Consider the following 24,005-nt stretch of genomic DNA (forward strand, 5'->3'; position numbering starts at 1 on the left):
CTACCCATGCTCCAGAGAAGCACACAGCGGTAGCTGCAGTTTCCAGGCTCACTGAGAGTGCTGATGGAGTCAGTGAGCAGAGACACCAGGGGCTTGTGATGCTTCAGTGCAGTAGAGCTGACTTTCTACCAACTAAAATGCTAGTTGCCCAATTTCATTGTTCTACTTTTAATCATAATTAGGCATATGCATTCTTTTTGTCTATGAAATGACAATTTAATCTTATATGCCAAGCCCAAGAATTACAAGCTTAGTTGTCCTTTTAAGTACTTCAGGGAGACTCGTATATACTTCAGAAAGCCTATTCAGTATATATTGCATATAATAAAATGTATGTGTATGTGTGTTTATATGTTCTGTGAGGGGTGGAGCAGAAGGAGCTACTTGAAAGGTGTACACAGCACATTTGGAGTGGGGTTGTGCATCCCAGTGTTTTGCAGTCTTGCTCAGTATGCAGGCACCTACAGCATTTCTGAGGGCAGCAGGGCACAGACCTCTGCTTAGTGAATGTAAGCCTGCTTTCCTTATTTATCTTTCATGGGTGCAAAAATAGTCCGGAGACTCCCAGGGAGATGCAGTGTGCAGGTTGAAAGTCACTGGTCCGTACAATAAATAGTGAGGAAGCACTTTAAGTGGTGAGTTGAAATGCATGAGATGATGACACACTTTTGCAATAATAACCACAGAGACCTAAAAGCATTCCTCTGCTAAAATACAAGAAAAAATGTTTCCAGTGCTCTGTTTGAGACATACACATATTTATCCACTGATATTGAAATCCTCTTACCTCTCTGAGTTATTGCATAATGATTATAATGAATTTTTTTTCATGAAGACATGGCCTTCCAGTTCTGTGCTACAGGATGCAATTATTTAGAGACAAGTTTGGGTCTAAAAACAAGCTTAAAAGTGAAAACAAGCCTGACTAGGCTTTAAGGCAGAATTTTTGAAAGCATCAGTATTGCTGTCACAGCTTCCAGCAACATCATCCTTACCATGGTCACTGATCTTGGCCAGAGCAAATTTCCCACCATGTGACTTTTTGTTCTTGAAGCGTAGAGTGTGTTCTGCATTGCTGATGAGAAGCCAGATTTTGAGGTAATGCAATTAAACAGAAAATAAGAAGAGCTGGCAATTTCGCATGCTTGAAGACATGTATGATTAGATGTGTTAACAGGAGCAGATAAGAATTGTATTTGCTGTAGATGAGCATCCCCATAGATCTGGATAAGACTGCTTCCTTGCAAGAAAGCCAGCTTGGTCCTTGCATTCCAGAAACCAGGAATTTTACTGTGTTCCAGCATACTGTGCTTCAGTCGCATGATGTGAAATGCAGTCACATAGGACATGGGACTCCCCTGCTGCTGTCGGCTTCAACATATGGAGGAAAAAACAATATCCTAGAATCACACTGGATTTACTGTTGGACCCATATTCTCTTTTCTGGGCTGTATTAGGAGCATGTATGTAGCATGGAATAGGCACATGTTGTCAGAGCTTATTCCCCCAGGAATAAACTGCATTGCCATTTATTGGGAGACTCCAACAGAATGTATCAGAAACTTTCCACAGGCTACTTAGAGACTTTCAGTGGAAAATAATTTTGGCAAAGTTATGAAAGTACTCAATAAATTTCATTTTGAAATCCAAAAGCTAAAATACAAAATCTTTTTATGAGAGACGGCCTTATAAAAGCAAGTGTAGTGAAAGCAGAGATGTGTCCCATAGCTGTATAATGTACTCGAATCACAACTAAGATTTTCCCATGGGTTTTCTCAGCGCCTGTGCAAGAACCTTTTGGGAGATTTTAAGCTGAGTGAGAATGTAATGCATCTACCAGCAGCTGTTTTATGTCCATTCTAAGCCCGTCTTTCTTTTTTTTTTTTCTTTTATCACTGTTATTTTTAAAACTTCATTCTGTTTTGTTTAATAGTGCCCTTCAAAGTATTGCAGCCTTGTGCAATGAAGTGAAGTCATTCTGAAGTGAAATGGCCTCTAAAGGTGCCCTTGTACAGCAACAACACTGGAATTAAGTATTTGGGAAAACTTTGTGCTCTCTTTGTGCTCTCTTCAGGATATTCCTTCTGTAAAGACATGGTGAGCTTGGAAATGTTACTGTTCAGTGGCAGATCCTGCGTCCTTGCTTCAGTAACACTTAAAGACAGAATTCTGAGAAACCAGTTCTGATTTCTGATGTCCACTTTCCACTGGTGTGAAGCGTAATTTGCACCAGCTCTGCTATTCCCACTGTGTAAAATCTCCTAAATGCTTTGTAGTTTGGGTTTTGTAATGCAAACTTTAAAAAAATATATTTCCTATTTTGGGAAGAAGGTTGTTTCACTTTTTTTTGAGGGGGAGACTGGTCAGTGTTGCACCATGCTTACACTGAGCACTACAAAATACTTTATTACCCAGTCTGTGGGAGAAATAGCTTGATTTGTTCAAGATGGATATTTGTTTCCAAGCTTGTGTAGGGGTGAATACCAGGGCAAGTGAGAAAGAGAGTATTTCTCATGAGAAGAACTTCTTGAGAAAGAAAACTAAACTGAGAGCATTTGAACAAAAAGCACATATGTATTGAATTGCGGTGAGACAGTTCCCACTGATTTCAATGAGAGCACCATTTCCCTCCAGCTTTCTACAGAAGCTAGCATGATCGGGAATCAAATAGACCTGACTTGCCTCTCATTTATGCTCGTGTAAGTCAGGGATGATACCTGAGGCATCCCTCACTACTGCAGAGGAGCTCCATGTTTAATTAGGCTGAACCTGAGCGAGCTGTAGGGTGGGAGGTGACCTCTGAAGCCCCTGCTCTGTTTCCAATCTTTATTATTTTCCTGTTTCCACCTCCTTACTTGCAGCTCCCTCCTCACTGCTTTCATCCCACTCACTTTAACTTTGAAATCTGCTCATTGATTGTAAAAATGCATTTTTTTTCTGCTCCTGGAGTGTACTGGGGGTCCCATCTGCATCCCTGAAGGACAAAACTGCTCTGTTCCTGGAGCTAGTAGAATCATATTGCATGCAGTGAGATGATCCAGTTCTCCCATGAAGTGATAGATGCTGATGGAAGACTGGCAAAAGCATCAATGGCAGCCAAACAAACCTATGGCTATGAACACTTGACAGGTGTCATTTAGCCAAGATATAGTGGCTCTGATTTTAGTGAGGCTTATCAGAAGTTACTTAATGTGGGGAGAAAATCCCCAGCTGTATTGGAGAGTTGGCCATGTGACATGCCTGTTTGCTCCAAAGGTGTCTCTTTTGCAGTTTCGGAAACTTTCTGGAATGTAGTGTCCAAAAATAGATACTTTATGAGTTACCATCATGTCATGGAAAAATAAGTGTGATTTCTTTTTTTTCTGCAGTCTTTCATAAATGCATGCCTCGCGTAGGTATTGTTTTTCTGATGTTTTTATCACTCAATCTTTGGATGCTTAAAGAGTCAAACTTGAAAATACTTCAAGCAGTGGATCTCAAAAAAATGTAACACCTTGACTTTACATTCTTCTTTTTCCCCTTGTTTTTGCTACCCCAACAATTCTCTCTTTCTTTGAATTGCCACATAAAAGATAGGCTGCAGAAAAACATATCACCTCCCCACAGTGTGCCAGAAACTTGCCAAAATGTGATTTGAGTTGTTCTGCTAAAGATGCTTCCCAGAAAAAAAGTACAGGGGGCAAGGAAGTGCTGGGTCCATCCATCCACCCACAGTGCTGGAGGTGCCCTCCAGCAGAATCGGCTCTACAGGAAGGTACCACTCTCCATGCAGCAGCTCCACTCCTTATTATCTGGGTCATCTAGAAAAAAAGCCAAGTCCATGGGTTTCAGAAATCTCCAGCCACTGAATGCAATCTTTCTCAAAAGCAAACGTGGCAGGAGTGGTGAAGCAGATAGGAACAGAAGTGAATTTGGTCAGGCTTACAGCAAGTTTTCATGTCTCCACATGTGTTCTGCTGCACAAGTAAAAGGCTTGGCTTTTTTCCCCTCAAGACATCTTTGGCAAAGATAAGCATAGTGCAACTGACTGCTACCAATAAAATTTTTGCAATCAGTGTTTTAACTTACACTGTAGCTAATGTAATTGCTTTCCATACAAAAGGAGCATTTATTCCCTTTTCATTTAATTGATAACAGCAGTTTCTTTCTGACAACTTTTTGTCTGTGGGATTTATGTCTGCATGTTAAGTGCATTATCATATTTGCATGTAGGTTTTTTGTGTTTGAGAAAGGCGCATGGATTGCCTACCTGGCTGTGTGGAACTGATCCAGGGAGACACAAATCAGCATTGTTCCTCAAACTGCGGGGGCAGAGGAGCTGCAGAATCAAATTTAGCAGCTGCGTTCATCCTTGTGATGAATTAATAATTTCACCTAAAGAAAATTGTTACAGGTTGATGCCTTTGACAAAGCCACACTTTAATTCTTTTTGGAAAAGAAGGTCATTTATTTCATCAGTTTGTTAACGTTCCTTCCATTAGTGTTTTCAAAGACAAAAGGTAGGTAAGGCATTCTCAAAAGTCTACCTCAAGAACAGTTGTTTGATAGGCTTTTGTGCAGCCCATTGCACATGTGGGCCTCAAAATAATTCGCATAGGAGCCATGATGTTTCCTCTTCAGTGACAGAGTAAAAGAAGCACATGGAAGTGGGAGGGCTGTCTTGGCAAGGTCAGAGAGAAATACAATTTGTGTCTGTGCCCTGTTCTGTAACAAAAGATTAACTCCATCGTTTCTTCTTCTCTGACCTTGGCAATTGTGCATTATGAGTGTACAACTCTGGGAGCGCTAGCAGAAGTTTATCTAATATGGCATTATTTTTATGCAGTTCTGATTGCAGAATTTCTGAGATCACCACTGAGCTACTGAGGAATTTATTTGCTGAAAAGGGTGCAGGAGCACAAGGAGTGCTGGCTCTGAGCTCAGGTTGCAGGGCAGAAGCTCACTGTTCAAATCAAGATGGAGAGGGATCTTTTCAGAGTGTGAACAGTCTGTAATGTATTGTACTGTGCATTTCAAGTACATTTTAAAATGTTCAAACTTGTTTACATTTCTTCACAGAACTGAAGTCTGGCATTAAATGCAGCTGAGATTCTGTATTGCTAAATAAGGCCAACTCTAAAAGCAGGGCACTTGCTGTAACATGCAACATTTACAGTAGCAATGACCAAATTGGATGTTTTTCCTTCCCAGACTGTAGAAGATAAATTGGTCTCTGTCTTCCAAACTTACCCAAGTGCTGTTAAATCACTTTGTGGCTGTTTAGCGGTGCTTTCAAAACAAAGTTTTAGCTCTCCTTCTTCCAGAAATAAAAGAGCGGTATGTCTGTTTATCTCATTTTTTGAATTTCACACAGCTAAATTAAGTGAAATAAGAGTTTGATTCAGATCCAATTGATTTCAATAGAGTCTCTCCTTTTAGTCAAGGCTTAAATGAAGATCAAACAGCAATCTGGAGTATATGTACATTTAATATGCTCTTCAACTATTCCTTTTAAACTTAAATATTATTGGAGTTTTTTCAAACCCACGTGGCATGCATTAAATTGCTTGCCTGTCAACATATGCAAATATCCAAATTTCTACTGGAAACCCTAACGTAAGTGTTAACTGTAGGGTTCAGTCACATGAATACAACCTTTTAAATTTATCAGCTTTTACTTATTTTTCTTAGTTATTTGACAGGGTCTGTTTGCTCTGTTAGTACAGATAACAACAGTACCTTTATTGTTTAAAGGAGCAAAGGAATTGTTTATCTTGGTCCTGTCTTGTTTTAACCTCACTCAAGAAAGCGATCTCATTCTTAAGGGACAAGATGTTTCCTGGGAATTTTGGGAGCATAACTCCCTCTTTCTGTAGCTTTCTTGCTTGAATCTGTGTGAGGCTGAAATTTACAAAGAGTTACTTTCTACAGACCAGCTTCAGAGCAAGCACTGTGCAGTGACAGAGTGATGCAGCCCCAGAGGCTGGATTCACCATCCACTGTGGTTGCTGGCAGTGTTCGCATGACTTTGGTGGACAGGGTTGTACATGGAAGTGAATGTGCTTACCATGGAGTGTGGGCATGCATGGCTCAAGGTGGTAAATGAAACCTGCTTGGTTGCTCTTGTGCTTCGTATGTTTTGCAATCTGTAGAGATCATATAAGTATTTATGCATTTATAAAAATATTTGTAGGTTAAAATTGAGAATATGTTGCATTTGTAATAGCAACTGTTAGTCTTCTATTTGGAATCAGATTGATAGGTTTATCTTACCCTTTTTTAGTTTGCATATGAGTGCTCACCTAGAACAAAAGCCTCGAGAACTACGTATGTAAAGGTTAAAATTTGTTACAACAAAAGGCTCAAAATTAGCATAAATCAAGAGAAACAATTGTTTTCTTTTAATTGGAAAGTGCAAATGGACATATGCAATTGCAGTATATTAAGAAACCCTTCATGATAAAATGTTCACAGCATCATTTCATGTTTTAAATTTTGTTTCCCAAGTTTGAACTCATTTTGAGACTGTTATAAACAATTCAGTTGTGATGTCATTAGTCACTGGTCTCACATTGTCATGGGCACATTTTCTTTGTATTGTGCTATAAAACCCTGCTGCTCTTTGGATGTTGCTGGAACAAATGACAAAGAATGCATTTTCTCAGATGACAAGGCACAAGCTTGTGTATCTGTTGTCATCTTCTTGTTTCCTGATATATTCTGGCGTAGATCTCGAAATGCCACACCCCTGCCATGCATGTCTCTCAGGATTGAAGGCTCAGTGAGCTGTGTTGTAGGTCTTCTGGCCACTCGGTGCTGGCCTTTACGTAGACTTTTGGAACATTCGCAGCAAAACTGGAGAGCTGAAGGGCTATTGACCAGGAGCTATGCTACCTGATTGGGCTATCTGTGGGAAAAGCACTAGGAGGACGCAGGGCCTCTTCCTTGGATTCACAGTAAGGTTGTTTTGCAGTACTGAATGAACTTACTTTTGTCAGTGTGTGAGTTTGACATAGCATAAGGAAACAAAGGCGAGGTTATTTGATGTGTGGACAGTGCTTCCTATTGGATGACCTGCCGAAGTGCTTGCATCTGCTATTACCAAATGCACCACCAGCACTGCCTTTTCCTCTTGATTTCCTTCAAGTTGTTTCTAAAATTCCATTGTTCTTTGCAGTGCTTGGTGTTGCTTTGCCATGCAGTATGCTGCTTAAGACACGTTTGAACTTGAAGAGTTTTGTATCTTTGGGCATACATGTTCAATTGCTCCACTCCAAGTTGGGAACTATAAGATCATCACTGTGCTCTGCCAAGTTCACACAGAGAAACTGCTGTGGGGGAACTTCACATCCAAGTTTGACTTTAAATAACTTGTTAAGTGTGGCTTTGAGTTTCTCCTAAAAGCGTTGGGGGATGAATAGGAGAGATGTGTGTTTTTCTGTAGATTCAATCATTGGTGCATAAAAGTTACAAAGCATTATCATTTCTGCATATGTGTTTGCACAGTAGTTGATATATATGAAGTTTCCTTGTCATTGTAGGTTCCTTGCTATTGTAGCAGTATCTCATTGTTGAGTTCATTGGTAATTGCATTTCCAGTAAACCAAAACCCATGCACAAGCCAAGTCCTAGGTGTACTGCACAGCTCATCAGTGTGGGGAACCCATCTTGGAGAATGATTGAAGCCAGGATGGGCATTTCCGATGATGCAAGGAGTTGCTTCGCTAAGACTGGAGAGCCTTCTAGTGCAGAGGCTTCGGCTCTCAGCACACCAGGGCACAGCTAAGGATGAATGCTGACTGCAGGTCTTTACTTGCTTGGTATTTTCCTGCTGATGCATCCAGTAACTGTGCATCAAGCTATGCACTGCTCACCCCTAAGTCCTTCTCAGGAAGCTTGCATCCTAGGTCCCCATTTTCTAGTCATGTCCTACAGTCTAATGTGAGACCTCGCCTCACCTTTTTCAGATAAATGTCATTCAGAGGGGTTGCTTTCCAGGTTGTGCGGGTTACTCGCCTCTCGTTATTATTTAGAGCCCCAGCATTTGTGTCATCTTCAGACATAATCAGCAGTGATTTCCTACAGAACACTGACAAAGCTATCTGAGGAAAACTGGTCTAAAACCATGTACCTTTCAGGATCTCACTAGAAAACCTCCCCAGGAAAAACAAACAAACAAACAAACAAACAAACAAAACCCCTCACTCTTATTTACATTTTGAAATTGATTTTTTAATAGAAAAAATTGGTTTTGTGCTCTATCCCTCCTACAATAGTTTTGTAAGGCATTTGGAGGGAAAGTTTAAATGCTGGACTAGCCCACACTCTCATTATTATTTCTTCATCTTTGTCAGTCAGAGAATTGAATCCCACATCCCATTCTCAATGAAGCCAGTGGAAAGACTGATTTTGGAACATTAGGGAATATACATGCTGAATTAAATAATAACAACAGAGAAGAAAAACAAAAATATGAGCAATATCGAGGGAAAAAATAATAGGGAATTCAAAAGACAGAATTTCTTATTGGTAGAAATGCTAGAAATGCTTCTATTTTGGAGAGGTCTTTATTGAGGAGCAAGATGATTTTTATATTATTACCTATTCTTTTAGACAGAGATACAGGCAATCAGATCATCTGTCTGTCAAGCTGCCTCTGTGTCTACAATTTAGGATGTGACTTTTGCCATCAAAGGGCAGGTCTCCACTCCTAATCGGAGCAGGGGAGACTTTAGATTTAGCTGGAAAAGTTACTTTCATCAAGTAAATAGAAGTAAGAAACCATCTGGAAAAGTTTTCTTTTAGAGCATAATCTTCTTCTTTGCTGTGGCTCTAGTTTTGGGTCACTTTTAGGATTAGCTTCTGTCAAAGTATTTTTAAGAGCTCTTATCATTGCTTTTTCCCAATGTGCCTAAAATCTGGATTAATCTCATTAGTTGCATTACTCTAAACTACTCTTTTTGAGTAGGGATTTAAAACAGCCACATGTGGCTGTTTTTCATGATGCTTCGAATTACCAAATTTGAGTATGTGCAAAAATGATTGTATTCTGTGGTGACATTTCCAGTGCCCAAGTGCTGACATTAGGCTGGTCTTTTTAGCTGTTGTATACATTTCCAACCACTGTTCTCAAGGGAAAACATCTGCCAGCATCTGAGCACTCTTCACTTGTTTTCTAGCTTTTCCTTTCCATATTGCAACTTTTCAAAGCACATTACAGCAGCTTTTTCTTTTTGTGTCATGTAGTCTTTCTACCCCCATGAAACTGACTCAGTATGAAAAATGCACTCAAAACTCAGTAATACGGGAAGTTCTCCATCACGTCTCTGTCTAACGTTGAGGAATATGTAAAGTATTACTATATAAATAATCACATATAACAAAATGTCACTTTCTTTTTTGAGTCTCTGACATTTCATTCCTGTTTTCTTTGCAGAAATAGTTATTAATTATTACAAATGAGTTATCTGCTCTCGTTCTGCCTCATAATCTTAAATGCCGTTATCTCAATCATTTAACAGTGCTAGTTCTGCACATACCAGGTTTCCACAACTATCTGGAGGGCCTTTGGGGAGCTGTTCAATAGCTGTAAGAGAGAGCTTTGGGATTGGTTAAAAAAAAGTCTAACGTACAAGACCTGTCCAGATTTGTGCCTGAATACACGAGGGGATCCTCACTTAATTAGTAGGGGCTTGAGTACTGCTTGAGTTGGAGGGGACCTCAAAGATCATCAAGTTCTAAAAGGTCAGTGGATGCCCTTGTAAGGGGCGAATGCATCAACACAAAGCCATTCCTATCTGTGATTGCCCATACATAAGCATGCTGATCAGTATTTCTTACAAAATGTTTCTAGTTCAGTTGAAGTGTTTCTTTCTCCACACTCTGGTTGAGGTGAATTAGTATTGGGCATCACTGATGTTAGAAGACCAAGACTCATTTTCCTCCCTGACCTCTGGAGGCAGCTCTGCATCTGGAACAAGACCCCTGCAAGGTACTGCTCTTCTGCTCTTCCAAGAAATGCCGAAATGAATCAAAAATGAACTTGCAAGTGAGTGAGAAGAAAGGACTTATTAGAAATATTCTGGCAGATTAAGCAAAAAAATCTCTTTTCTGCAGGTTTTGCATTATCATTAGTGGCTGGAAAAGATGCAGAAAAAACGTATATGTTTGTTATGCCATGTGGAGTAGAGCTATCAGTGGTGTACGAAGCATGGAAATGGACTTGCATGTCTCTGAAATTGCCTTATTGAGTTATTATTTCAGTGTGTGTGTCAGAGCAGCAAGAGGGTAAATCAGTCAAAACACAAACAGAAACAACTGATGATTTGGGGATTGGTAATAATTTGGGTTCAGAGCATTCTCCAGGGTTTCATCAAGTGTGGGACAAATATGCATGACAGGATTGGTGCTTCAGTAATCAGAGATTTTCTGAGAAGTAGAAAACAGACTTCTCTTGTATCAGTACGATCACTGTAGGGACCAGCTTATTTAATTTGAGATTGAATGAATTTGGGAGGATATAATCACTTGGCATTGCAGAGGGTTGGGTGCATTCTGTGCCCCTAAAATTGCCTGTGGAAAAATGTAGTTTAGGAAATGCTTTCGTTTCACCCTAGTTGTTTGCACAGCAATAGACTCAGCAGAAACCAATGACCTTTCCAATAGTCCTAGAAGATGAAGAATCAGAGGGTTGCAGAGGTTGCATCACCTAGAAATTCTACTTTGCAGCTCAGTTTGAGGTACAGTAGGTAGCAAGCATTACTTTTAGGCCATTTGTGGAGGTAATGCTGTAAATGACTCAACACTGACTCTACACTGACATTTAGGAAACCCAGTACATTTGCTAAGAATAACATCCCATAGAAATGAAGTTGCTCTCTGGTGTCCCACATTGTTGCCCTGCAGCAACATTTCCACACTGGCTGCATTTTTGTTACAGTAACACAGCATCTCAGAGCAAAACTTCCCTCTTTTACTGATCAGCCCACTTTTCAGATCTGGATCTCAGCTTTCCTTCTGCCTGGGAACAATCTCACCCTGAATTGCTATCAGAAAACTTCTCAGTTTTTTCTTCATTCTCACTTTTATCTAAAACGTGCTGGAGACATGTGGAGACACAATGTCCTCATTGGGGATTTACTGTGTAGAGTATGCTACCACACTACTCATCATGTGGAAGGATCCATTCCCTCCTCTCCTTACACTGGATAGTTTGCTCTGTTACCCACTGAAACAAAAGTATATAATAAATGTTGCTGGCATCAAAATCTCTGGAGGGCAAATAGATCAATCTGAACAGATGTTAAATCATAATTCCTCCATCCATTCATGCATACGTGCCCCCCTTTGACCTCTGCTGAGGCAGCCAGTACTACACTGTGGTGGACTGCCTCTATTGCCTGCTGACCCGTGCAGATGCTCAGCATAGGCTAGAAGAAATGACCTGCTATGTTTACCTGATACGTGCAGTGTCAGTCTGCATTGCCTATTTCTGAAGATTCTGATCTGTAATTTGTCTTGTTTTTTTTCTTTTCCCCTCTGGCCAGAATAGTGTTCATGCATGTATTATATGCAGATAATTATAGCATGTATCTTTTCAGAACATGGTTTTCATAAGAAGAGAAACTGCAGGATAGTATTATTATAGGTAGTATTATTATTAAGCAAGTCATTCTCTTTTCTTTCGAAACCTTTTATTTGGGAAATTGGGCAGCAGATTAGCCTGAGTTCAGTAACATTGCTCCATGGATTTATGTTCTTCTGTTTGATTCAACTTTCGCAGCATATACTACTTATGATCCTAGTGCTCATCTGGTTGGTATTACTGTAACTAAGTTAACTTTTTTTATGCACTTAGATCTTTTTATGGCAAATAAGTGTTTGGCCCCATATGTATTTGAGCAAACAAAAAATTATGAGGGGAGCTGCTATGGGGTGGTAAGAATGCTGCTGGCCATATACTGTTGAAATCTTAACAGAAGCAAACTATTTACTTTTGCTGCCCAGATCTTAACAAACATTCGTCCTTTATCTTCTGTTTACTGCATAGAGGACATGATGCGCCTGATGGAGGGGACGTATTTTGCATATGGTTTAAAACGTGTTTGGTAGGAAGCCATCAAAGTTGTCTGTCCTCATAGGACAGGGGAAGATAGCAAGTCCTGGTGGACCAACCTGAAGCCTCTTCAGAGCTTGTTATGTCTACTTTTCCTTTCATGACCTCACAGACTGGCAAGGTCCTTCTACTGGCTATGTACTCCTGCCCTCTCCCTCTCCTTGTAAGAGCTGTTTGCAATACAGAAGTACATGGAACACCACGGTGACCCAAATTGACAAGCTTTCTTGAGCTAAAAAAGCCTTCATTTCATTTACTTATTTATTGTTCTGCACTATTAGGGGTTTAGATCAACTCTTTGGCACGATTCATTGAGCAGTCCCATGAGAGAGGGAGAAGTGCGTGAGGAACCATGCCCTCAACCTGCTGTGTCAGAGCTAGAAAGCAGTGAAAAAGGTTGTGCTTTTTGGGTCAACTGAGCCAACTTCAGAGTTCTGGCTCTTCTGTGATCTCAAGTGAATAGATCTGCAGGCAAGCTGTTTCCCTAGGGCTCGTTTTGGTGACCTGGTTGTCTCTGGTTCCACAGCTGCCTAGTTGGTAGATGGTAGGCATGGGCCTGGAAGACAAGGCCATAGAGGGCTGCTCTTTCCACCCATCTTTAAATTCAAGCTGTAAAAACTGTGTAAAAACTGCACCTGCTGCAGAGTTCTGTGTTCTTCCCTAATCCCTGGGCAAAAGCTGGACAATAACATTGCTTAAAATTCCAGAAGAAGTCAGTAGGACTCCTACTTTTCCAAACAGTGCAAGGCCTCTTTACTCGCATCCCCAACAGCAGTGCATTTTCCAGTGCAGACCAATATGTGAAAATTTTTCTAACTTTATACACTCGAAATATGATCATGCCACAGAATAAGACCTGTCCTGTGTCTCTGTCTAATAATCTGTGATCCCCATATGCAAAAGAACTCAGATGCAGATTTTAAACATGAACACATTTAAACACTTAACTTTGAAACTGGAGCAGAAAATCCTGCCTAGGAAATTCTCATCCATTACAGAAATTTGAGGCAAATATAAACAGGGTCATTTTCTACACTTGATGCTCTTGTAGGTGGTGTAATTGCAGTCTGTGTTAAGCTGCTCCCACGTGCAGCTGCTACTCTGATCACAAATACAATAATGCTTATGTAGATGTATAATGAGAAATAGCTGAAGAATGTAAGTGAATGACCTGTTTCAAACACAGATGAAGAGTATTTCGTCTGTAGTTCGTCACTGTAGCTCCTTAATGGTGATGACTGTACTGAGAAGTAACATGTGTTCAATGAATGGTTTTGGCAGTAGATAAGTATGTTTTTTATCATTGATTATTAAGTTATTTTTCCTACTAGTGAAACATCAATTGTTTGGTAAATCTTCAACAGGTGTCTTCCCTCTGAAACTTGTATCCAGCTCTGTCAAGTATATTTGTTATTTGCCTTATGGCACCCCATGCAATGGTGTTGCAGTTTGTAACTGGTGTTTCTCAAAATTATGGCTCTGTGAAGGCATAATTTCTTGAGATCAGGCCTGACATACATTATAATAATGATGAGATGAAGGCCTCCTTTTGATCCCACCCAAGAGCCAAGTTGGGTTGAAGTTTTCTACCTGAAAGGTGTTTTGAAGTCTTCTATAGGATTTATTTATGTATTACTCTCCCTTCCTCCATATTGCAATAACATAAAGATGTTTTAATGTTTGGTGGATGAGTGCAGAGTTTCTGGGGCTTGCCTGTTTATAATGCTGATGCATCTGTTTGCCTAGGAAATATTGTATGCTCCCAGTGCTGTTGCCATTAGGTTCATGCACAGTAGACACATCTGTGTTTCTCACTGTGCTGCTGTTTCAGTTACGGTGATTCTTGTAAAAACTGGATGGGCAACACGTTTTGGAGTTGTTCAACTCTCCATAGTTGATCTTTATTTCCTTCATGAAGCTTTCTTCTTTCTTCCACAGTTTGTCAAGGGACAAATAACAAGTTGACCCAGCTGGGGCACGTGGAAGACCATTTCACCAGCCTGCAGAGAATGTACAACAACTGCGAAGTGGTACTGAGTAACCTGGAGATTACCTACGTGGAGCATAACCGTGATCTCTCCTTCCTTAAGGTTAGTGGTTTCAGCCAACATGGCTTATTTCGGTAAAGGAATCTTACTGCATTTCTGAGTGCAAAGGATCATCTATCTATCTATAAAATGCTGCAGTGATCCAAGAACAGTAATTGTCAGAGATATTGCAAATCACAGTCACAACATGTCTGTAGGCTGCAGGTTATGCTCAGCCCAATTACACAAAATCATTTACTTTGAGAAATAGCTTCTCAAGTGTTGACCCGACCTATTTTGGTTGCCTATTTTTGGTTGCAGATGGGTTTGTAATTTTCAAAAATTATCACATACTTACCCTTTGTCTCCCTCTGAGAGGGCAAAAGTCTTTGTTATATGATAGGGCAAAACAAATGGCAAAGTGAGTGGCAAACACTGATCGCAGGCTTTGATGTGTGGAGGCTGTTACCCTTCTCTGCAATCTGTGATCTATTTCCACACGTGATGGTGAGTGCCTCACCATCTATCAGCACCTGTGTCCCAAGGAAGCAGGCAGCTGCATTCTGCACCAGCTGTGTGCTTTTTGTGACCTTCAAGGTAATCCTCTGCACTTAACACACAGACTATTCCCATCACAACATTTGTTCTGTGCACAACTGCATGAGCTACCACAGCCAACTGGGAAGAAAACAGACAGGATGGATGTTAAAATGCAGCCAGAGCATGAGGAGGAGAAGTCTGTCATTGGCACCTCCAGGTTCCCAACCAACAGACACTGGGTAAAGGGTACAATTCTGCTCCCCCCTGTCAGAATGCACTAATGGCAGCAGCACTGCACATTAGGGTTTATGTTTTTAAAGAAGTTTTAAATGCTTTGCTTTTGGCATCCCTGGTATGTCAGATTAGGAGGTTTACAAAGAACAAGGCGGAAAGAGAAAATGCATGTTTTACATGAAAAATGTGTGTCTGGTACCAAGAACTCTTCTATGGTGGATCTGAATAAGCAGGTCAGTCATCTGAGTTTAGAGAAATTTTCATGAGCTTTCCTCCTCACAGAACAAACAAAGGGAAAAACACTGCAATAGCAAGCATGAACATCAGAAAATAGTTGTTTCAGACATACAGGTTATAAATATGATGGTATTGCCATTTTTCTTTCCAAGCACTGCTTGGCCATGAAGATCAGTGTCTCCAGGAACATAACAAGTCTTCTGAAAATTCACTACTAGACTTCATAGAAGAGAAGAATATCCTAAGTAGCCTGAGGGCTTTTTCATTTGCAGGGATTTTTTTTAGAAGATAGAAATGCGCACATCTCACAGTACAAGACAGGAATTAACCTACATCCATGGTCAGCGTTTCACTTGTCTTGTTGTCCTGTAAACGTCTATCGCTTGAGAGGTGATTGCCTGATCCTCCCCTCTGTTGAGCATTAGAGTGCTGGTTAGGGAAGAGGCATAGAAGATAAAGTATAAGACTTAATCAGGTGAAGTGTCTGTGCTGCAAATGGTTGAAGGTAAATATTCAGAGAAAGCATCATACACAGTTAGCATATCATATGTGCTTGCCCTCTTCTCCTGCATCCTCTAAGTATGCCTACTTGCCCTTGCTTGGGAACAAGATACAGGTAGTGACCAGCTGGTAGCTACTTTTAGGGTCATTTTATACCTGCTTAGCACAGTCAGTCAAGCACAAAATACAAACATGAAGACGCATTTCTTCAGCTCCGTTTTTCATGTAGTCCCTTCTTGTTCTCCAATTTACTTAGTTCTTCTGAGACTGTTTTTTTGTTCATTAAAATTCAAAGATTGCATTGGGGGAGTGGGAGAAGGAAAGTAACCTTGTCAAGAGGATGAAAGATGGTTTATAAATGCTGTGGATTAAGTGCCTTGTTTCTTCTCTCAGACCATACAGGAGGTTGCAGGCTATGTGCTCATTGCACTTAACATGGTGGACGTTATTCCCTTAGAAAACCTCCAGATTATCCGAGGGAATGTGCTTTACGACAACTCTTTCGCCCTGGCAGTTTTATCCAATTACCACATGAATAAAACCCAGGGACTTCGAGAGCTGCCAATGAAACGGCTATCAGGTGAGACCAGGGCAAAAGGTGGAGGCACCCATAAGTAAACTTAGACCATTAAATTATTGATATCAAGACCAAATTGAAGATCTGCTCTCAAAGTCAATGCTTAAAAAACTGGGTGCAGTTTTCCGTTTTTCTATTCGCTTTCCAGCTGTACAGCCTTTTTCAGAACATGAAGAAAGTTCATAATTTGCCATTACAAAAGGACACGAAGTCCAAAGCATCAATAGGATGCTGAAATTTATTTGTATCCCCAAAATGGAAAAGAATCATCACTTCTTATTTTTTTTTAATTCTAGTGTAATTTACTATTTTCTGTTAATTTCCAGTGGGAGCTGGTGGTATGTGAAGAGCTGCAGAGTTGGGGTCTCATATGGTCTCTGGCTGATGGGTCAGGCTGTGCAAACCATCAGTGCTAGCAGATGCCTAATTCACCCTCTATCAGAGGTCACAACCACTGCAGTGGAGGCACTGTAGCGGATGGCAGAATAGGCACTATGCCCAGTCTTCTGCCATACTGATTTATTACAGACTTTGTAGCAGCACACATTGAAAAGAATTGTTTGCATGAGGAGACTCAATCATGAGCTGAAGCAGGTGAAAACACATTACCTTCTGCTATGTCTGCCAAAGTCAGTGGCCTCTGGACGTGTCACTGTGTGAAAAGCTATATGTAGTGGCTTCTCAGTGGCATCCAACAGCAGGTAGCCCTCCAGAACCTGTCAGTCTGAGCCTGGAGTTGGTTGCACTTCAAGTGTGCCTGTGCTGTGCAGGTTGTCAACATAGTGTGAGTGAAATGAAGAAATCTGATTTTTGTTTCCCTTTCTTTACATCACAGAGAGAGGGAGAAAACTTAAGAAAGGTGCTTCACTCATTAATGTTTTTTCTTCATGGCAGAAATTCTCAATGGAGGTGTTAAAATCAGCAACAATCCCAAACTGTGCAACATGGACACTGTTCTGTGGAATGACATCATCGATACAAGCAGGAAGCCTCTCACAGTACTTGACTTTGCAAGCAATCTTTCTTCTTGTAAGTATTAATTTACCAAAATGCTATGAGCTTCCTCATTTCAGAGAGAAGAGTCAGCAACCAAACTCAGCTTTGGATTTCATATCCACCAGTTCTTATACACGGGAGGAGATCAAATCCAGTTCTGAGGGAAATCCATTCAGTTCTTCATCACTGACTTGAGATTCAATGTTTTGTCATCTCTAGGTCCTTAACTCATAGCTCAAAGAAATTTTTATTGATTCCACGCAGTACCTTATGAATGCTTTTTTTCAAAGATAGCCACACAACTGAGAATAACATGCACTTGCATGTTTTCCAGGAGTCTTTAAATTTAAAGCAGCTGTACAGGCACCTTCACATTTTTGCAATAAGGCACAATTTTCTATCAAGAGTGCTGTAAAAAAACTCCTATGTTTTGTGATGCATGAATAATCCTTGAAAATGTCATTATAAGAGGTAAATAAATCTGAGCAAGAAGATACGCATGTGTTTAAAAGTTTGTGTAGGATATGCCTAAGGTAGGCTCAAGCTGATCACAGAATCACATAATACCAGGGATTGGAAGAGATCTTGCAAGATATCATGTCCAATCCCCCTGCCGAATTAGGAACACCTAGATCAGATCGCACAGGAACGAGGCCAGGAGGGTTTTGAATGTCTCCAGAAAAGGAGGAAAGGAGGTCCCACACCCTCTCTGGGCAGCCTATTCCAGTGTTCTGTCACCCTCACCGTAAAGAAGTTTTTTTTCATATTTATGTGTTCCTGAGTTCCAACTTGCACCCATTGCCCCTTGTCCTGTCATTGGATGTCACTGAGAAGAGCCTGGATCCTTGAGCCTTGTGAGTTCTTGTGAAATCCCCTGTTGCTTCAAGGAAAGGAGTTTATTTTCACTTCTGAGCATTTCATTTCTGGCACTGTAAACTGGCGGGAAACATATTTTCTTTATCTTCTAGTTGTGTAATCGACAACTTCTGTGTTGACATATTTGCTGCAGAGCCCGAATGTAACCTAGCATTGCTGCAAACAGTGCAAGTCAGCACAGGATCCTGGCTCTGAATATCATGGAAAGTTAACCTTTAACTTTTTAACTTTGGAAAAAAACATAGTTCTTCAGTCCCAGAGCAAATCAGTCGGCTCCTGGACAAGTACTGACATTTGTTCAGCTATGTGATCAGCAGTGAACGGGGGGAGGATCACGTGCCACTAGCAGGAGGAATTACTCTAATATGACGTGTCTCTTCAGTGTAGTAAATTCCAGATTAGTCTGCATAGACAGCCACTTATGGTCAATGGTGATAGTGATCCTGTAATCTAAAATATGTTATTTCTCTGGGACGCTGCTTGACACTGAAAGGGAAAAAAAAAAGGAAAAAAAAAAGAAAGAGTACACACAGCAGGAAGAGGGAGGAAAGCAGAAAAGAAAGGGATGCTTAGCAACAAGAACCCAGTGCTGAACATTGAAGGTGTACATCTGTCCCGATGCCTCTCCAGTGACAGCATAGACCTATGCTGAGGGATGTTTTTGGTTGAGAGCGGGAGGAGAGCGTAGTTCAGACAAGTCAAATTGTTTTGTGGCAGGAATAGCTGGCAGTTACCTGTGAATCCAGTTGGTTTTGTTTTCTTCTTAGAAACATGTTGTTCAGAAACATTCATTTCCACATGGCCTGCAGCAAGCATCTGTCTCATGCCCGAATGCAGGCCAGTAGTGACTTGCAGCTTTATGCAAATCCAAGCCTGAGAGCCAGAAGGGCAGTTGCTGAAATTCCTGTACCTGGGAAAAATACTCCTCTTTTGTCTTGCCGTATCAGCAGTGTATTGCACTTGCTTGCTATGAGGAGTCTTGTAGTACTGCACAAAGGAAACCAACTATGAACAACAGATAAGGATTTTAGTTCCAGCACTCATAATTTCTGAACATAGAATGTGAAGGCTCAAAGTTTTGTTTCCTGTGACACATATGGTGTTGTCACCCAGATTTTAAACAGCGTTTTTTATAATACTCCACTCTTATGTTTTAGGTCCGAAGTGCCATCCGAACTGCACAGAAGACCACTGCTGGGGTGCTGGTGAACAGAACTGCCAGACTTGTAAGTGTGCAGATTAATTAGGAATTATCTTGAATGCTACAATCTGACATAGTAATCTTCTGCCTACTGAATAATTTACCTGCCAATTGAGCAGCATGTGTTTTACACTTGTCCTTTCTTTGTCCTCCTATGCTCATGCTCCTTGAAGCACAACACATGGCTTGCTTCTCCTCACAGTCTTAGTAGGCATGATAAGTGGCAATGGGTCTGAAACAAGTCTATATCACACACGTGCACATATGGCCTTCCTGCTCTGAAAAAAACCTCAGTCATGAGGATCATTGAATCACAGAATGATTTGGATTGAAGAGACCATCCAAGGTCATCTGGTCAAAACCCTCTGCCCTGGGCAGGGACAACTTACTTAAATCCAATCATGTTGCTCAAAGAGCTCAAAGAGTATCCAGCTCCACTTTGAACACAAACAAGTTTGTTTGTAGACACAAGCAATGTCACAATCATATGGGCAATAGCACTACGTATTATACTCAGAAGACCTTTTGAACACTCAGTTATTTCTTAGTTTGTACATTTATATATTTGCGATTGTGAGCCTGTTCAGTTTTGTTGCATATGCTTTACTTCAAATTTTTGAAGGTAGCCTATTTTCCTGAAATTACAAGAGTAACATGCAATCAGAGTTGCTTGAGATTTTGCAAGACTTTATTTCTCCTAAGGTAAAGATTGAGGAGGAAAGTTTTCTTTATACTTCATTATTTTCTTTTTCTATAATAATTGGGGAAAAACACAGTTTCTAATTTCTCTTGCTTGCCAGTTTTGCATAACCATGTAAAGCTCAATGGAAAGTTTGCTATACTTACACAAACGAATGCGACATTTTCCATTGTAAATAATGGCTTAAACCTAAGTTTCATGCTTCTAAGTGTCAGACCAAGTATGTACAGCTTCTACAGCTGACAGAAAAATAAATGTAGAGCCTTTCTCTCTTATTTGGCTGCAAGCTTGGTTTTTTTTCTTGTGCCATTGCCGAGCTCACCAAGTTGCTTTCAAGGACAGTGCTCCCCACCACTAAGACAGAATAGCTGTTCCAGGGGCTTGCAAAAGATCATATCTCAATCCTGCAGACTTCCAGCATTTGCAAACATTTGTTGGCTTCAGGAGGGTTATGTGGAGTACATAAAATGAAACCATTTGCAAGCTTTGGCTCTACTCTTGAAGCATTTGAGAATCTGAGCAGCTGAAAACGTATCCCACATTTTCATATGTGGGGAAGTTTGGTCTACTACGTGTCTTTCCCCTTAGATGAATGTGGGATGTTCTGTACGAAATATAAATGTTTGCCATGATGCATGTTTCCAGCAGGAAGCTTCAGTCAATAGCTATCAAAGTGATGAGCTGTTTTACTCCTATGCTGATGCTTATGAAAAAGTTGTATCAAAATGCTGTCCATGTTGAACAACGTACCTTTTTTTTTCCCGTTTCTGCTTGAACAGAGGAGTTGCTGCCAGAGAAGCTAATATGTATTGTGCAAATCATGTGTTTCCTTGAAAAGACAATATGTTGCTTACAAGATACAAGAAAAATGGATAATGGAAAAATATAGTGTGGTTTAGGAAAAAAAAACAGTGATGGTTGTGTACCTGTATCAGGTTGCATTTTCTGATAACTCTCTGTTAGTTAACAACCATCTATTTCTGACTTATAGGATTTCCTGGTGGTGTTGTAACTAATTTCTGCCCAGCAGGGAAGCTGGTAGCAGTACTGCACTGTACAGGTGCTCAGGGTGCTGTAGTGAAGCACACTAGCAATCCCCCACTTTCTCTGTTGGGGACTCAGTCCCCTATTGCCTGAGTGCTGATCAGTGATTTTATTGTGGAGAAAAAGCAGACCACTTTTGGCCCATGGTACTGACATACACTATCCATTAATTTCTGCATTTCGTGGTGTTCTGCTTTTTTAAATTATTTTTATGATTACTATTCTATCTGCTTTGATATTCAAATTGAGATTATATCTGGATCTAAAAAATTATTGCAGGCAGCTTTTCCTCTCCTGTTAAAAGCTGACCCAGGATTAGCTTTTCCTTCGGGTTACATTGGTACAAACCCTGAGGAAGTTGAGTAATGAAGATAACATTTGGCCAAGGAATTGAAGCTTAAAGAAAATAATATTGTATTCATATGAGATCAGTTTACTGAGTGGATGTCCCCTCTCTCTCCAAATTTCAGAAATATTTTTAGTCATCAAAGGAATCCTAAGACTGCACCAATGATACATAATTTCCCACTATTGCCCAGAGTTCTGGCAGTTCTCCTGTCATGTTGTTTTTCCCAAAGCTAGCACCAGTAGTAGCAGGTTACCTCAATAAAGCAGAGCCAAGCTGAAAGTTGCCTGACTCCGTGGAGTTATTCTCGATTCAGACAGCGATGCCAAAGGGGCCTGGATGCTCTTTCTAAGCAGGACATGATTTGCTGATGTGGAACAGAGTGCTTTGCACCCCACAAGAGCTGTATACATCCTCTTTTTGCCACCACCCACACCAGCTCTCACCCTTCCTAGCTTTTGCCTGATTTGTGGGCAGAACATGGGGGAACTAGCACAGATACTGCATCAGATGGTTGTTCTGCATTTATTGATCTCATTGCAGCCTAAACGTTCCTCATTTCTGTTCTTTTTCTTTCTTTTCTTTCTTTTTTTTTTCTTTCAGTAACAAAAGTCATCTGCGCCCAGCAATGCTCCGGGCGGTGCAGAGGAAAGGTGCCCAGTGACTGCTGCCACAACCAGTGTGCTGCAGGGTGCACAGGACCTCGGGAGAGCGACTGCCTGGTAAGGATGCTACAGCTTCATCAGTGCTTAAATCCTTAAACAGAGGAGCAGGCAGGCAGCTGAATGTCTTGCAACCTTCTTCCATCTGAAGAAGCTTCTGAGATATACTGACCCATAGGATGCCATTTGGAATGGGAGCAAGCCATCTCTGAAACAGGCAGGGAAGAGGACACAAACCTTTCAACACTGGTCTTCAGTAACAAAGTTTCCCTGCCTGATTCTCAGTTGCTACAAACTTTGGGGTCCCTGGTGCTGTGGATGGGAAAAGGGCAAATCCAACTTTTTTAGGAATAAAAAATGTTATTGTCTGTCTACAAGAGTTTTCAGGGGTTAATACATGCTGTGCTTTTAACTTGTCCCTGGCTTTGCACTAGATTTAATTCTGAATTAAGTGATGCTCATGTAATTCCCACAGAAACTGTCCAGTCTGTGTCTTGTTGCTGTTATCTGTATTCTGGCCACCCTAAGAAATTGCATAGCTAGGATGATCTTACTGGCTTGCAAGGGAGAGATATTCTGTCTCATCTGGAAAACCAGGGACAAATAAAGGGGAAAAGGGACTGATTATTAATTTAGTGCTGGATTGGGCTGGAAGAACCAACTTATCCTTCATAAAGAGCTTCTAAGTTGTTCATTACCGGCAGCCAAACAGAATGGCTTCTTTTTAATATTCAGCCACAAAAGTCAGTAATTGGCAGGAAAGAACTTGATTTGATTGAGGTTATTAAAAAGTGGCTGGCCAAGAAAAGTACTGTTTGTCTTGATCTGGTTACGGCTTGTAGGGAAAATTTCATCTGAGGCATGCAGATTCGCCCATGTTCCCATGTGAATCCCAGCAGTTCTTCTCCAGAGTGCCAAGTTTTCTTGTTCAGAACAAGAAAACCTTACATTTGCTCTTTTTTTTTTTTTTTCAAATGTCATACTAAATTGCCCTACCTGAAGTAACCTTTCACATCCTAAGCACTAGGGACCAGCCCTGGAGATGCTCAGGATTCCCATTAGAGCTAGGTGAGAAGCAGCACAGCTCACAGAAGTGTTTTTAAACAGCTAATGTAAAGACCTTGTAACGTTTTAATGGGTGCTGTTGTTTGACAGGCATGCCGCAAGTTTCGGGATGATGCTACCTGCAAGGACACGTGTCCCCCACTGGTCCTCTATAACCCCACCACCTACCAAATGGATGTCAACCCCGAGGGAAAATACAGCTTTGGAGCCACTTGTGTGAGGGAATGTCCACGTAAGTTCATTTCAGCTTGCAGCCGAAGAGAAGGACCTGTGTCACCCTCTGCATTACAGCCCAGCACATTCCTATTCTCTTCATTTCCTCTGGGAACTGAGAACAAGTGACAAAAGTCAGAGAATGGCTTATGAAGACAATCAGCCTTTTTTAATCTTTCTGAATCCGTCAACTTCTCTGATTATTAGCAGCTAAATGTTGACTTCTGAGGATTTTTTCTTAATGGAGAGAAAAGCATCTTAATAGAATCATCAACTCAATGGCCAGAGAAGACATATGGGAACAATCCTGTGTATTACTGACACAGTACCAACTCTTCACTGGTTCTTATTTAGTACAGATCGAAAGTCATTGGTTTAAACACTCTTTGAGAACTCCTGTGATCATTGCTTCCTTTACAGATGCTTTCTTTCTTTCAAGGTTCTCCATGACCATGGTCTTTTAGACAAATAAGACTTAAGTGTAAGAGAGAGTTCAGCATATAAACCTGGTATCCTTTTCTGAGGTTCATAGTTGCCCTTAGCCTGGAAGGATGTGTGAAAGTGAGGGTTCAAAAGGGCTGTGTACTGATTCAAATAACAACAGTGCTTGGAATCTGTCTTTTGCAATGTTGTTTCACTCTTCTGTGACCATTCTCCTCTGTTACAAAATGGTAATAGCACTCTATGTCTGT

The 24,005-nt window shown here is 40.7% G+C and overlaps 1 protein-coding gene across 2 annotated transcripts in view; it reads left to right on the forward strand.

The window, feature by feature from the left end:
- The window catches only part of EGFR (epidermal growth factor receptor), a gene marked incomplete at both ends in the record, with an annotated part of 143,668 nt that overhangs the window by 90,689 nt on the left and 28,974 nt on the right, over positions 1–24,005 (forward strand). Inside the window, 7 exons of one of the 2 annotated variants that reach the window (XM_079538685.1) lie at positions 14,033–14,184; positions 16,027–16,213; positions 17,105–17,239; positions 17,989–18,060; positions 19,240–19,308; positions 21,977–22,095; positions 23,191–23,332. In XM_079538685.1, coding sequence (XP_079394811.1) covers positions 14,033–14,184; positions 16,027–16,213; positions 17,105–17,239; positions 17,989–18,060; positions 19,240–19,308; positions 21,977–22,095; positions 23,191–23,332 — 876 coding nt within the window. The remainder of the gene's footprint in view (positions 1–14,032; positions 14,185–16,026; positions 16,214–17,104; positions 17,240–17,988; positions 18,061–19,239; positions 19,309–21,976; positions 22,096–23,190; positions 23,333–24,005) is intronic. The other variant, XM_079538686.1, reaches the window with a different exon arrangement.

The sequence above is a fragment of the Tetrao urogallus genome (genome assembly GCF_951394365.1).
Source record: "Tetrao urogallus genome assembly, chromosome: 7".
In the NCBI taxonomy this organism is placed as follows: Eukaryota; Metazoa; Chordata; class Aves; order Galliformes; family Phasianidae; genus Tetrao; species Tetrao urogallus.